Source organism: Pleurodeles waltl, chromosome 4_2, assembly GCF_031143425.1.
Source record: "Pleurodeles waltl isolate 20211129_DDA chromosome 4_2, aPleWal1.hap1.20221129, whole genome shotgun sequence".
In the NCBI taxonomy this organism is placed as follows: Eukaryota; Metazoa; Chordata; class Amphibia; order Caudata; family Salamandridae; genus Pleurodeles; species Pleurodeles waltl.
Genome location: NC_090443.1, coordinates 622,484,696 through 622,498,337, shown reverse-complemented (window position 1 = coordinate 622,498,337; position 13,642 = coordinate 622,484,696). Strand labels below are relative to the sequence as shown.

The following is a 13,642-nucleotide window of genomic DNA, read 5'->3' as shown; positions in this document are numbered from 1 at the left end:
TGGTACTGCCTAGATATGTTGAGTTTGGTGTAAAAAAACATGCCTTCTATCCTCCAACACAAATCTTCTGTCGAGGAACAGCTGGCATGCAGCCAGGTGGTGCACTAGTGTTTGCCCACCTGTCTGCCACCCTCCTTTGTGGTCAGTTTGTTTTGATTTCTAAATTTATATAAAAATAAGCTCTATTTTTATAAATTGGTGTGGGATTTATTTTGAGTCATGTCAATTGCTTATTGCCCATGTTTGTGTTGTGAATTGCTTAACACGTTCTTCTAAGTAAAGCCTGAAAGCTCTTTGCCACACAACCAGCACTGAGCTAAGGATTTACTAGTATTAATCCAAGGACCAGCTCTGAGGTATTGTGAGAGTACTACATGGTGAGGACTGTGAAAGCTGAATGAATTATTAATGAGTTTGATTATTAATAAGTAAGAATTTTCATAAAATTAGGCTAACGTAGAAAAATAATGTGCGACTTGGAAAATGTGCCCACTTGAGTTGTTGCCATAAAATACGTAGATGTTTTTAGAGAATGCATATTATTAATAGTTATTGTGACAAAAATGTACTAGTATATCACATAAATGGATTTACATTATGTATTTGATGTATTAAGTGTAGGCCATAAGTTGGCGAAATTTGGGCCTAGTTGCAAATCCTCATGTCAAGCAAGAGTTTAATGAATTATGGGAAAGGTATTACTAGACTGGAAAATGAATGCTTCATTGTTCACATTGTGCTGACCAAATAAAGTGCAGATGTCTTTAACTTTCTCATGAGAACTGCTTGTAGAATCATTTTGTACTAGAAAAGATACAAATGTTAACTTCATGCATGAAACTGAACTGTTCTCAGGAATCAACAATGGATGCACTGACTAGAGTACGGATTGCAACAAAGAAGATACCTGATAATCCTGACGATGGGAACAGGACAAGAGGAGCCAATCATTGGTGTGTGAAAGACAGTTTAGTTATATTTTATATTTGGGTGTTAGTTTCATTTGGATTAACTGTAAACGTACGCGTTTCTGACCAATGACGAGGTGGGAAGATGCTTTAGGAAATTCTAACTTAGCCTGACTACAGAGAGTTCCGTGCAGCATTATCTTTCTCATTCTTTGAGCACTGTCATATTCTGTTCAAGGAGCGGAGTAGTTCTTGATGATTTTGTTTATAACCATTCTCGTGGAGTAAATCCGTGCTAATACTGATTCTTTAGCTTCCTAAATTTATATGGCTCAGATAGCTTAGAGCCCACTGTGTCTGAGCCATTCCCTTTCACTGCCCCGTTACCGAAGCTGACCAGACGGATGTCCAACTGACGAAGAGAATCGCAGCTTGCCGACCCATTGAGGAAAGGTGTAACAAAATGCTGTTGTTGGTTGTAGATTTTGTTCTTTTGCTCCTAGGTAGCAACCACTGTTTTGATAGGGCCACAGCTAGATGTTTTCCACATTTACTTTTGACTAAATTGTTTTACATGAAGTCCAAACATGCTATTCTAATTAGAGGGTTAATGAGAAGTCATAATGCCGATTAATAATATTAATTGAGAGTTTTCCTTGTTCGCCTGCTAAGACCAGATGTATGTTATTTCTATTGCGCAGTAATTGTTACTATTGATTTGTACTGTAACTCTTGAAGGCTTGATTGTGAATGCGTTGGTTAAATTAAGATTCTTTAGAAGGTTTGGTCAGCAAGTGTTATTCATTTATGTTTATCATTTGGTATTGAGAAAAATATACCTGATGTTAGCATTGTTAATATAGGGAAATACATTTTCTAAACTTTTACTAAAGGTGTGGTTATTCATGGCCACATGGGTCATTGTGCGTGACGTTTAATGACTCAAGATTTTGACAAATGGATTGTTTATATGTTGCGAGTCCTAAATTGTTTGATCAGAAGTAATTGAGGGTAATGATGGTGAGATTCCTCTAAGCGTAGTCAAAAGGTCTATCGAACCTCTAACGTGCCCCTTTACAAGTAAATTATAAAAGACCAGATAAGGCCAGACACGCTCAAAGTTTTTGGTAGCAGAGTCGGATGGTTTGCCTCCTTAAGAGGACACCATCATTTTTCAGTTTGTCATTTGACTGGATTTGGTAGGACAGTCAAATGGTTCATCTCCTCAAGGGGAAAGGTATTATCTAGCTTTGATAAAAGAGTTGGATGATTTGCGCTGTGGTATAAGAAATTAAGATTGTCTCCCTAAGAGCCTAGCGTGATTTTCCCAAAACCTTGGAGTTTGCCAATGCTTGTTTGAAGATTTTCTTGGTGCTCTACTGAGAGACTGAATGAAATAGGTTTTGAGATTTCACAGCTCAAGCAAATTGCAGGTGAATTGTGATGTTTGTGAGTGGACAGGGAGTCTGCGTACTCCAAATGAAGTTGTTTAGTGAGTGTGTGTATTCCAAAAGTGTGTGAGTAGGGAAGTCGTCGAACTTCACATGTGTGTGGGGCTTTGTACTCAAAGATTGCCCACATGGTTGTTGGTATACGGATCCTGCATGGTCTAAGACTCCGGAGTATTGTAAAAGTGTATGAGACACTTGGTTTATGTTGTAATTTGTCTGTTTAATAGGACAATCAGGCGTGGTTGACAGACTCAGAGTGTGTATTAAAGTGAGTGACAGGTTTTCGACTGAGATTTGGTGAGTCCTATGTGCGTCAGGAGGATCCAATGATCAGTTGAGAGTAGAATTTGCGGGTTGAATTTTGTTTGCGAATCAGGGAAACTGAAATGGGAGGAGTATCTGTTAGTGTGAAATGCCATGGTAGAAATTCAGTAAGGTTTCTGAAGCGAGTGTTACCTACCTGTAGTAAACAGACAAGTTGTGTGTTGGATTTTATTTAGTGCTTGCAATATTTGCATTTAGTTTTGTGAGGATCTGAGTTTAGGAGGGCAAGCAGAAAGGCTTTGTCAGCTGCTGTATGTGTGAGAGTGACGTCACTAGAGGCACTCTGGGATAGGTCGGTTAGTGAGAAGGGTCACAAACGGATTGGTAGACACCCGTGAAGAGTAATTGGTTGAGAAGGCAGGGGAAGAGGATTTTGGGATTGAGATATACTTCCTGATCCAATTGAAGTAGCATAAATTACAGAAGATACAAATTTTCAAAGCTTTAAAGAGTGCCCTAAGCGGAGATGCGTTAATTCCAACTTGAATAGGAGAAATTACACCGCCAGAAGGTACACCTGCCTATATTGTTTTCGAAGAAGAAGGTGCTGCGCCATGTCTTTGGCTGAAGCAGTGGTGCAGAGAAACCGAGAGAGATGGGAGCTTAGCATCCCCTGTCCATGGAAATTTAATTTGAGAATTTTAGAGAATTTCAGGAGAGTACTGTATGACTCGAAACCTCCTCCAAGACCTGCACAGTTTAAAGCATTAGCTGTTTGGGCATTAGTGGCCAGACAGCAACAGCAACAGAAATTTGAGAGGAGAATGAGAAAGGCTGAGAATGCTTTAGCTGAGGCCAGATAGGATAGTGAAAATAAGTTTTGTACAACTGAGACTTTACAGCGAATTAAGTTCTTTCCTGCAATTACACAAGAGAATGAGAGCGAGGCTAGAAAAAGTACCAAGAAGAGGGATTCCTATCCTTCTGATGACAAAGAGCAAAGATCGACAGAGTCTAGGAAGAATTTGACCTTTGATGAGGACTCAGATGATGACAAGTTTATTTTACAATTATTAAGAAATCCCCTCCCAAAGTATGCAGCGCATGAGTCATGTTCAAGGGCCAGTACAGACCCTATAGCTCCGATGTCTACTGAAAATATGCAAAAACAGATACAGGTTAGCCATAATGTCCCTACCACTTCTGCTATTCAAGTGCCTATGCCGCAGATTGTGATACCAAGAATTTACCCAGAATTTTGTAGTGCCGACAGAACAGATTTCCCACACTAGACAGATTTATTAGAAGCCAACATTAATCCAGATAGAGTCTACCCCAAATTTTATGTCACCAGGACAAACACAGACGATCCCGAGATACAGCCCCATAACGGGATCACAGACATAAATGTCTGCACTGACAAGTCAGAATACAGGAAGAATGTTCCCCAGAGATCAAAATGTCCAACCAAGTCCAGATGCTGTGACCGTACTGGTTACCAAAGGTCCAGTTATACCCTTGTTTGCCCAGAGAAAGAATGAGAGCAGCGAACAGAAAGTATTGAACCCAAGCATAGAAAGGGATAGGTTTAATGAAAACGCAAGAATGATGACCCCCATGAGACCGACATTTGATGGAACAGGTCCATTAATAGATTTGAGTTCTTATAGAACTCCTCCTAGTAATCAAGGGAAATTCGACATAGGTTCCAATCGAAGCATGGTGACACCAGAGACCCAGAGTATAACATTATAGCAAGTGCCCGGTGTAAGCAATAACGGAAACCCTGTGAGAAATGTCAGATTGTTCAGGATCTGAGGAAAGTAAATGATGTTGTGATTAAATGTTGTCCCATGGTGCCAAATCCAGCAGATACTGTTTAGATCCCATGCAATGCTGAGTGTGGACCTGTCACAAGCATTTTTTTCTGTACCACTTCATGAGGATATCCAATTTTTATTTTGCTTCAAATTCCTAGACAGAGTTTACTGTTGGTGCAGAATTCCAGAATGGTGGGAAATACATTTTCTAAACTTTTACTAAAGGTGTGGTTATTCATGTCCACATGGGTCATGGTACGTGACGTTTAATGACTTAAGATTTTGACTAATCGATTGTTTATATTTTGCGAGCCCTAAATTGTTTGATCAGAAGTAATTGAGGGTAATTATGGTGAGATTCCTCTAAGCATGGCCAAAAGGTCTATCGAACCTCTAACATGTCCCCTTATAAATAAATTATAAAAGACCAAATAAGGCCAGACGTGCTCACAGGACTAACCCTCACACTACATAATACTCCACTTTCCTACAAGGTCAATGGATTATTAGGGGTTGAGCTAGACAATAGATTTTCGAATGCTCAGAAGGCATGCTTGGATCAGAATATTGTGCAAAGTGAAGTGTGGCAGGCAGTCAAATCTAACAAGGGAGAGAAAGCAGCAGGCCCGGTCTGCCTTTGATACTAACTTTATAAGGTGTTTGAAGGATAAATTACACCATTTATGACTAGGCTGTTTGGGGACATTTTAGAGAGTTGGGCCCCTTTGCCATGCTGATGGGGGAAAGCTACAGTTTGTCTATTCTTGAAACCAGATAAAAATCCTACTTTGTGTGAGTCATAGAGACCTATATCACTGTTGAGTAATGATTGCAAAATCTTTGCTAATATTTTAGCTAAGAGGCTGAGTAAGGTGGCAAAAGATCTAATAGATGAGGATCAAAAACGTTTCATGAGGGAAAGATATTTACATGAGTTAACTCATGGGTTAATCGGTTCAGTTCATCTAGACACTGTTCCTAAAGTTCCATGTGCTGTCTTGACGTTGGATGCTACTAAAGCCTTTGACAGGGTTAACTGGTCCTACTTGAATACAGTCTTGAAACACTATAACTTGCCTGATGAATTCTGTAGGGTAGTTCAGTTGATCTGAATTAACCCGTTAGCCAGAATTAATTTAATTGGCAGGCTAACTCCAGAGTTTAAAATAACAAAGGGCAGGAGGCAAGGTTGTCCCACATCCCCTCTATTAGTTAACTTGAACTATTGGCAAGTAAGCTTAGGAAGGAGAGTGATATAAGTCCTTTTAGATATGACATTTGGGGAAAATGTCTCTATGCTGACGAGTTGATGATCTATGCTACTGATGTACAAACAGCCCTCCTAGCCATTAAACAGTTGTCAGCAGATTTTGGTGATCCATTGAGCATTTGATAGCAGATTTTGTTGATGTCTCGCGTTATGTAGCTAACCCTCCAAAAACTGAAATATTGGTGTGGAATGTAGAGGTGGAGAATCTACAAATAAAAAGGGACATGAAATATCTTGGGAATAAAGTCACACAGGATCTAGACAAGATTGCAGAATCCAATTTTAAAAAGGTTTTCGCAGAGACAAGTAAACTAATTTAATAAAACTGTAGTATCTTGCCAAAATTCATTTTTATTTTCAACACAATCTCCCAGAATTTTAAGAAAAAGTGTTTAGAAAAACTGCAAGGAGAAGTTAGTACTTTTATTTGGACGTCAAAGGGAGCAAAGATCTCCTGGAAGAAGCTTAGTAGGAGACATGAAAAGGGAGGGGTTTCATTGACAGACTTTCAGCTTTATACATGTCCGTTTCAGCTAAGAAAAGAGTTTACTCAACAAATGTCTCGGAATTGGCTGTCTGTTCAAGGAAGTGTTGGCAATGTAGGAGGGGTGACACTCTGTTCTTGTATTAGTTTTGAGGTATGAACTTTTACAAGAAAGTGAGATTGCAGGTGATGGCCTTTCTCTGGCCTCAGATAAGACGGGCTATGAAACTCCTGTGTTATAGTGGATTTGCACCTGTTTGGGAATTTCTGGGTATTCCACAGTGTTCGGGGGATAAGTTAGCAACTCCGATTAGAGAGACGGGCATACAAAGCTGGAGCCAGTTACTACAGGATGGCAAGCTTCTCCCCTGGGATTACTTACAGAGATTGGCCTGGGGCAACATCTCCCGCTGTAAGTTTCTCTAATTGAAAAGCTGGTCCCGAGCCCTGACTGCTAAGGATGGAAACAATAACGATCTGGAAGAACAACTATTACAAATAAACTCAAGGAAGAAAGAGGTCTTCCCGTGGTACTAGCTGATACTGGATATTATGGAATGGTGACATTGAACTGTCTGAGGAGATATGGGGAAGAAACTTGACGAGGCTACAGAACAAATATTTGTGGCAAGTATCAATGCATACGCTTCACAGCATGGCAAAACCTGCCTACTTAAGAAGGAACCAACTTTTCTCCCTTCACAGAGTGTTTTGGACACCCGAAGAGATTTCAGAGCTGGAGAAAAAGGATTCTGTACCCTGTATGAAGTGGAGCTTGGAAAAGGCTGATGATATATCATATATTTATGGAGTGCCCCAGCATACAGCAATATTAGGAATAATCAACATCCTCAGAGTTAGATATCAAGGTAAGCCTTGGATTAATTATTTTTGAGAGCATGGATGAAAATGGTTATCTAAGGCACCACCTACCAAATCTGAGTGCATTCTACAATGCACATTTTAAAAATGGACACATGCTACTTCTGCAGAAGATTTAGTATATGGTAGTGTTTGATCACATGGAAAGGGGTAGAATACAAGGGGAAGTGAATTCGGACAAGCCAAAGAGCCACAGAGAAACAGTGGCCTAAATGTTCTTTGATTACACCAGACCTGGGTCTTGGAAACCTGAGTTGGAACGGGTTAGAGCCAAAGAGTCACTGTAATCTTTCCAGGCTCAATAAACTCACAGCTTCCCTGAAAGGTTAAGAATGCGGAACAACTGGGGGTTGGCGGACCCGGTGTTGGCAGCTGGAGTTGAACCAGGTGAATGAGGACAAAAGAAAAGTAAAAAAAAAATAATATGCTCTTGACCAGGAGGGCTAGCAAGCTTTAATCTCTTTCTGTGAACCCTCTGTAGACCACCTTTTATTCAAACAGGCTGGTTCTCAGGATGTGTTGCCTCTTTCTTTCCGAAAGTGGTCATCCTCTTCCATGCTGTCCAGAGTAGCACTCCATCTACTTTCTATGTTCTGCCTTACCCCTCCAAGGACGAGAGAAGGCTCCATCGCTTTGACCCCAAAAAAGCTATTTATTTTTTACTTTGATCGCACTAAAGACCACCAGGTGGACAATCAACTCTTAATTGGGTTTGCCGGAGCAAAGAAGGGTGAGGCTGACCAAAAGAGCACCATCTCCAGATTGATTGTGCTATGTATCAAAATATGCTATGCACTGGTATAAAAGCCAACTGCCTGAAGGGCTTTGTGCCATTCCACCAGGGCCAAAGCTGCCACTACTGGGTTACCACATGGGGTTCGTGTCCTGGACATTTGTTAAGCAACTGGGTGTCTAAGCACACCTTTCCCAAACTGTACTAACTTGCCAGTGAGGTCTAGCATGACATGCATTATGCATTATGCCCATCTGGTCCTCTAGGATTTTCTGGTCTAGTCAGTTTGCAGACCCACTTCTGGAAAGATATTACTGGGGTATCTATTTTAGTTTGAGGAATCTGTGGTTAAAAGTCTTTATCAGATGGACAAGTTACTTACCTTCAATAATGCCAAGTCTGGTATAGACTCTATCTAACCACAGATTCCTTACTTGCCCTCTGATTATGCAACCTGCACATTGATCAACATATGTACATTGGTTTTCACGTGGCTCAGCTTTATTCCTAGCGTGGAAACGTTCATGAAAGAAACTAATGGGTTGGCACTTTGATGGCCTCTGCGATGTCACTTCTGAAATGGACACCACTGACGTGGATCCTATCGATGCCATATACCGCCACGCAGAGGTACTGCTCAAGATTTTCCAGATCCAGTCCAACGCCTGGGAAATTTTCGAAGGTGCAGAATCTGCAGTTAAATAGAGACTCTACCAGAAATGGTGTTACCGAAGGTAAGTAACTTGTCCATCTATGATTTACATTTGTTACATTGTTTAATAGTGCAGCTTACCTAAAATGAGACTGTGCATGAATGTGTGGACTTTGAGAAGGCCGATGAAGCCGTTGCCTGTTGAGTGTAGGATTATTCTCCTTCGTGGAGAGTCCTCATTAAAGCTTTTGGGGCTGGGATGGGAGCTGTAGTTGCTAGCACTAGCGTGCATTTCTAAAATGCAAGAAGCCTACATTCATTCAGTCAACAGGTTATTTTGTGTTTTTTAAAGGCATAGAAAGGTTGTGATGAAGCCTGTGGGGCCAAGGCAGCCATCTCCTCTCTTGCCAGGCTCCCACAAAGCACTCTTCACTCCCCTCAGCAGGCCAAATCCGGAGACGGTAATCAAGGCTGAACTAGAAACCAAAATCAGCCCTGGCAAAAAAGTTCACACCAGCCCTACACTCACTTTAAAAGAGGCCGAAGATAGAGGGGTCCTTTAGAGATTTCATTGTTGGATCTTGAGGCACATTCAGGTCTAAAAGCAGACTATTAGCTCGTAGCCTACTTGACGAATTCCAGAGTGGCAGAATGGCCAGTCCTTCACTGACCATAAATAGCTAAATTCTTTAGGTCCAAATCTCAAAGATTGTGCTGTAATTTACTTTTGAACTACTCCTGACGTACTTTTGAATTTCAGGAGTAAGCCAGGAGTACACCTAGCCCACTCCTAGAAGTTACGAGTAAGACACTCATGCTTACTTATAGCAAAACCTTTGTGAATTGGCCTCTCTTTTATAACAAATGAAATTGCATTTTTATTTGTGTATTTTTATGAGGGTAAGTGCGATCATAGAGTGAATGGACAGACTCCTCCCCCAATTCGTCTGCAGGTATATGTTTTCCACAGATATTGAAACATATTAATATGGAAAACAAAAGCAATTTTTCAAAGAATCATTATTTGCAATTCCAGTTTTATGTAAGTTACTGGCTTTTAATGTTAAGTTTATTATTTTATTTTCAGTAAATATGAATCTGTGTACCATATTTAAAGGGATTAGTTTAGATGCATTCGAAAATATAACTCTTTGTGAGTAATTCTATGGAAAATATACGTCTAGACCTTCAGTGTTCTTTCTAGCTATACAGTGATAATCTTCCATCATTATTTTATGCTTTTGATTATCTCGTACTATACCTACATTTATCCACAGTCTGCCTATTACATCACTCATTGTATCCTTAAGACCATCACAGCAGTTTCCCATTTCGAGTTACCCAACCAATTTTTATTATGGTACTTTTACTCTGTTCTCTCCTTTTTCTCTTTAAATGTTCATCCTACCTATAACGTGTTTGGTTCATTTTGGGGACATGATTTTATCTATTCAAAATTTGAATAAAATGCCACGATGGTGGATAAGTGTTCATCATAAACTCTACCTCATGCAACCTTTTACTATGTTTTTCTTCATAGCACATTACATTTTAATTATAATATGACATTGCTCAGGGAACAGCCGAAGGTACCTGATGTACTCACATGTGACTGTGGACCTGATGTATGAATTTTCCATTCCCAAAAAGAGGTGGTAAATTGTGCACCGACTTTTTGCAAATGGAAAGGAATTTTGTGAATTGACCTATGTACGGATATGCCCTTTCACAAAATTCCGAATCATAGTAGATCTCAATTCGGCCTACTTCATTAATTTGCATGGGGCAGTGTACGAGGCTGACTCTTTATATGGTGTACAAAAATGAAGTGCGCCGTGCAGAGAGTCCAAGCAACACCACCTTTGTTTACTGCGGTAAAAACTAAACCACCTAATGCTCTAATATTTATGGTAAGTTGGTCGAGCAGTTAGGCCAGTCTTGGAGAAGTGCTAAGCGTTTGTTGTAATCACAGTATCAATAAATGTGAACACACACTCAAAAGAATAACTTGAGGCCAATTTACAAAAATACTTCAGATTCTTAAAAAATTCTTAAGACTAACATCATCAAAATCGGGTCAGTACTTTTTCATTTATGATTTTTCAAAGTTTAGCAAAAATAGTCTTTTTTTGCGTAATTATGACCATAGGAATCACTGGGAGAAAACTTTAAAAAAATGCATTAAAATCAGGCAATGTGTTTACCAATATCTCCTTTTGTTTATAGGTCGAGGTTGTCGAGATGTCCTGTGGACCAGCCTGGGAAGTTAGGCCAGCTCCAAGTTTTGGCGGCAGCTGCTGCTGAAAAGCCCTTGAAGCTAGTGAAGGATCAGTGCGGGGGACCACTTGGAAAAGCAATGCACAGGCGGACTTCAAGGTGAGTCCGGTGGGTCCCTTTGGTGTGTAGAGGTCTCAAGGAGTGGGGGTAGAGCACAGCTGGTTTTCCAGTCAGATAGGTAAGCCAAGATATGTGCGCACAGGTGCCCTTGGAAGCAGGAGACAGGTCACTTTTAGGGTGGATTGCAGGTGAGCAGGGCCACTCTGGGGGGTGGGTCTTACAAGTCCTGAAGTCTCTCGACTGGGCCTTGCTCCTGGTCCGTTGGGAGTGCAGAGTGGACTTTTCTTCTGGGTGTCCGACGTTTCCAGTACTGCCACTGGAGGTCGCAGTGCTACCACTCTTGGCACACTTGCAGGGTTTGCCCTTTGGGTCAGTCAGGTGGAATTTGATCCGGTGCTTTATCCAGTTCCTAGGTAAGCAGTCGGTCAGTGAACTGGACTTCACTGGTCTTTTGCTTCTTTCTTTCAGGGAGTGATGCCTTCACTCTGGAGGGAGATCTTTGGCGATTTTCAGAGGAGTGGAGGTCCTCTGGGGCTCTGTAGTGTCTGTCTGGTGTGCATGCCATGCAACTGCTCAATGGTGATTGTCGAGTCCGTGGTGCAGCAGGCATGGTTTGGCGCCTTTTTCTTTGTGCAGCAGGAATACAGTTCTTGAGCCCTGGGTCTTCTTTGTTGCAGTCCTTCGTGTGTTCTTGGAATCTGATCTGCAGGTTTCGGGGTGTCCTCAAATTACTGCATTTAATGGGTGTTTAGGGGAGTTCCTGTTAGTGACCAATGGGTCATCTGCCTTAAGGTTGCTACACCCACTATCTGACCACTTCCATGTGGGCAAAGGTCACTTCCCCATTTCTGATTGGCTTGTTTCCTACCATGCAAGATGAAGGAAAATGAAATGGAGGGGTCACCTCGCATGCAACACCATAGGGGTGGTGCAGGCTAGGGGTGGCCGCTCCTCCTGTCCTTTGTGCATTTTCCCGCCGTTGCTCCCATCAAAAGTGGGGGTTTGCAACGGGTGCAGCAATCTGCTGCTAGCAGCAGGGCTGGGATTTGAGTTTCAAAGCTCGCTCGCAGGGCAGTGTACATTCCTGGGGGAGGAGGTGTTACACCTCTGCCTAGGAAGGGCTTTGTTTTCTGATCCCAGAGAGCAAGGTCTCTCACCCCGTGGTTCCAGAATCTTGTCTGGTGGTGGCAGGCTGGTTGCGACCGACCAGCAACCATACCAGTGTTAGTTAGCTTTGCAGGGGTCACCTCTAAGGTGGCCCCTGGATACAGTTTGCAATAAATCCAATACCGTATCAGTTTGGGTTTGTTGTTCCGAGTTGTTAGCTACCAAACAACCCAGGGTTCAGAGTGGCCATCATGTTGCTGTGAAACTCGTACTGACCAGTGTCCAGCAAATACATTTAAAATGGCTGCTCTGTTCACTTACCATGACCCAGGTTTGGCAAAGACTCAGTAGGGTCATATTGCTCATGCACTTATGATTACACATGCATTATAGTGCACCCTGCCTTTGGGATGGAAGGCCTGCCAGAGGGGTGGCATACATATCTTGTATGCAGTTTGTAGTGGTCAGGTCACACAGGCTGTGTGCCATGTCAGTTTTGCATGTTGGCGCTGCACCAAGACACTCAGCCTGCAATGGCAGTGCTGTGTGCACTAGGATGCATGGTCCCTGAGGGTGGCACAATCTGTGCTGCTGCCCTTAGGGGCCTACCCTTAGTACCCCATGCCCTTAGTAATAACGTACCATTTACCAGGGACTTATATTGGCAGCTAAAGGTGCTGCCAATTGTGACAGTATTTTTATCCATTTTAGGAGAAGAACACTGGCACTGGGGACCCGGGTAGCTGGTACCTAGTGCACTCCAGTGCAAGTTGCATTCAGAAACCAGGCAAAGAGTGGTTGGGCACTGCAACAAAGGGCCAGTTTCCCACAGGCAGGTTGCAAATTGCCACACAGTATGATTGGCTAGAGTCACAAGCGTGGTGGCCTGCTGGGATCAGCAGACCGCCATGTCTGTGATTGATTTTAAATAAAACAATCTTTTGTTTTACATAACCCAAAAAAGGAAAACAGGAAGCGTTTGATAAAATGAAAAGTTAAACAAACCTTTTTTAGGGGTAGGCTGTGGACTACTACCTACTCCAAAAAATGTTTTTGTCAGCATTCTCAATGGGTAAAGGTCCCCTGTTTTTCCCTTCCTGTTTGGCGATGGCCTACCATCAATTTTGAATTGGTGGTAAAATATTAATGTTTTGTGACCGTTTTGCAGTTGTAAAACATTAATATGTATCTACAGGAATTAATGTTTGGAAGGTATGTCCTTATCAGGCCCCTTTGAAATAGTGATTCCTTAATGTTTATTTAACCCATTTAACGATTCGAACTTTGTTCAGATTTGGATATTTGTTACAGCATGTAACTATGAATCCATTTTCTGCCAGAGCTGCAAATATTTTTCCTTCATTTAGCCCTTAAGTGGTAGCAGCCTTTGACCAGTACCTGTAGGGGCTGGTTTGCAGGTAGTCTGTGCTTATTTCTGAGGGAAGATATCCAGCATTCCTTTATTCTGTTGTGCTCTGCCCCTCACCTGGGAAGTAGTTGTGTATTCGGTTCCCTCCACTGGCTCGCGTAGGTGCTGTTCCTTTGTGTGGGGATGGTAATCTGGGAAAAATAGGAGAGGATGTATTTCCGGCCTTTCACCTGACCGGCTCTTAACAGAGATGGTGTGTTTCAAAGCACTTGCCTCTTGGTTGAAAAAATATACATACATATATTCTGTTTTACACAGTTTTACCATATACAACATTTTGTTCAGGATTAGGAGTAATGTTTCTA

At 41.7% G+C, this 13,642-nt stretch overlaps 1 protein-coding gene across 9 annotated transcripts in view; it reads left to right on the top strand.

Annotated features, from left to right (window-relative positions):
- The window catches only part of SAMD13 (sterile alpha motif domain containing 13), a 309,780-nt gene that overhangs the window by 165,842 nt on the left and 130,296 nt on the right, over window positions 1–13,642 (top strand). For 3 of the 9 annotated variants that reach the window (XM_069232198.1, XM_069232200.1, XM_069232199.1), the window contains exon 3: window positions 856–953. The exons of the other annotated variants lie outside the window; for them this stretch is intronic. In XM_069232198.1, coding sequence (XP_069088299.1) covers window positions 865–953 — 89 coding nt within the window. In that variant the 5' untranslated portion in view covers window positions 856–864. The remainder of the gene's footprint in view (window positions 1–855; window positions 954–13,642) is intronic. 9 annotated transcript variants of the gene reach the window in all.